We start from the raw sequence: 1,894 nt of genomic DNA on the forward strand, positions 1-1,894 counted from the left end.
CCAATTAATGGCCAGGGGATTTGTGACTAAGTTGTCAAGAACACCTGATGTGTGAAAGTCTCTCTCAGTCAATGATTCCAGGAAAGCTGGACACCCACATGCAGAAGAATGAACTGAAACCTGTTTGTCACATAATGCACACAAAAATTGGTGAGAATGGATTGAGCATGTCAGTGTAAATCCTGAAATTATAAGAGGTAGACAGAAGAAAGTGCTATGATATAGGTTTGGGCAAGCACAGGAACCAAAAAAGATTGTTTCAAGCTTGATGGCTTCTACACAGTGAAAAAGAAAACCTACAAAGCAAAGAGACAACCAGAAAACTGAGGAATATATTTAGACACCATACATTGGATAAGATGTCAACATCCAAAATATTTGGACCTCTTTCAATCCAACAGTAAGAATACAAATAACATGACAACAAATAAAAAAAAAAGACCTGAACAGTCATTTCTCAAAAAGAATATACAAATATTCAACAAGTCTATGTAAAAGAAATGTTCGACAGCTGGAATTTGGTGGTGCATGCCTGTGTTTCCAGTGACTAGGGAGGAGGAGACAGGATACCAAGTCCAGGTCAATGTACCCTTAATGCCAAGGTCAGTGATCCCTCAAGGATTAGAGGTTGCTCTACTGAGGAGTTTCCCCAGGGCCCCCTTCACATCCTTGTTCCTCAGGCTGTAGATGAAGGGGTTCAGCATGGGGGTGACCACAGTGTACATTACAGAAGCCATAGAACTTCCCTGGGAAGCCTGGGACACTGCAGAACTGAGGTAAACCCCAAGCACCGTTCCATAGAACAAAGAGACCACACAGAGGTGGGACCCACAGGTGGAGAATGCTTTATACTTGCTAGCAATGGAGGACATCCTCAATAAGGAAGAGACAATCTGAGAGTAAGAGAAAAGGATCCCTGTCATAGGAATCATACCCAGGAGGGCAGTCAGAATATACATAACAATATTATTGATAAGGGTATCAGAGCTGGCTGCATTGAGAATCTGAGCCAGTTCACAGAAGAAATGTGGGATTTTAGTGCCAGTGGAGAAGGTCAGTCGCTTCATTAGTAGAATATCAATCAGGGACACCAAGAACATGATGAGCCAAGACATCAGAACCAGCAGTCCACAGAACCGGGGGTTCATGATGACTGTATAGCTCAGAGGGTGGCAGATGGCCACGAAGCGGTCATATGCCATCACAGTCAGTAGAAAATTATCCATTCCAAGAAAAATAATTAAAAAATACACCTGAGTGAGGCATTCTATGTAGGAGATACCTTTGCTATGTGCCTGGATATTCACCAGCATCTTTGGGACTGTGGTGGAGGTGAAACAGATGTCAACAAAGGACAGGTTAGAGAGGAAGAAGTACATGGGGGTGTGGAGGTGGGAGTCAGAGCTGACGGCCAGGATGATGAGCAGGTTCCCAAGCACTGTGAGCAGGTACATGGACAGGAACAGTCCAAAGAGAAAGGGCTGCAGGTCTGGATCTTCTGAGAGGCCCAGGAGGAGGAATTGGGATGTGGCTGACTCATTCTGTGCATCCATCTACCTGTTATGATTTCTGGGAAGGGAAGAAAAGCAGCATTCAATGACTAGCAAAAGGTACTTCACTTAGTCATCACTTCAGAATAACTCCACTGTATGCAGTTTCTTCATCCTGTAGTGATTGCTGCCAAGGAGTGTCATTTACTCAGCCAAATGACATCCACTTCTCTTAAAGTGCTCAAACATGTGAACTTTCTTTAAATTAACAAATCTCTCTCTGTGTTCTATAATCAACTCACTTTTAAATCAATTCTTTTAACCAATTCTTATTTTTAAATCTATAAATATGATCTAATATTTCCTTGATGTGACCTGTCCATAGAATTGAAGATATTTCACAT

General features: G+C 42.3%; 1 protein-coding gene across 1 annotated transcript; it reads right to left on the reverse strand.

Moving 5' to 3' along the window:
* Positions 1–614: 614 nt before the first annotated feature.
* LOC114107515 (olfactory receptor 7D4-like) lies at positions 615–1,553 on the reverse strand. Its single transcript, XM_034637415.2, has one exon. The coding sequence runs from the start codon at positions 1,551–1,553 to the stop codon at positions 615–617; it is 939 nt and encodes a 312-aa protein (XP_034493306.2).
* Between the last annotated feature and the right edge of the window lie 341 nt (positions 1,554–1,894).

This window comes from Marmota flaviventris, chromosome 1 (assembly GCF_047511675.1).
Source record: "Marmota flaviventris isolate mMarFla1 chromosome 1, mMarFla1.hap1, whole genome shotgun sequence".
Taxonomy (NCBI): Eukaryota; Metazoa; Chordata; class Mammalia; order Rodentia; family Sciuridae; genus Marmota; species Marmota flaviventris.

Coding starts and splice junctions, on each gene's coding strand:
- LOC114107515 (XM_034637415.2), bottom strand. CDS start 1,553: ATGGATGCACAGAATGAGTCAGCCACATCCCAATTCCTCCTCCTGGGC.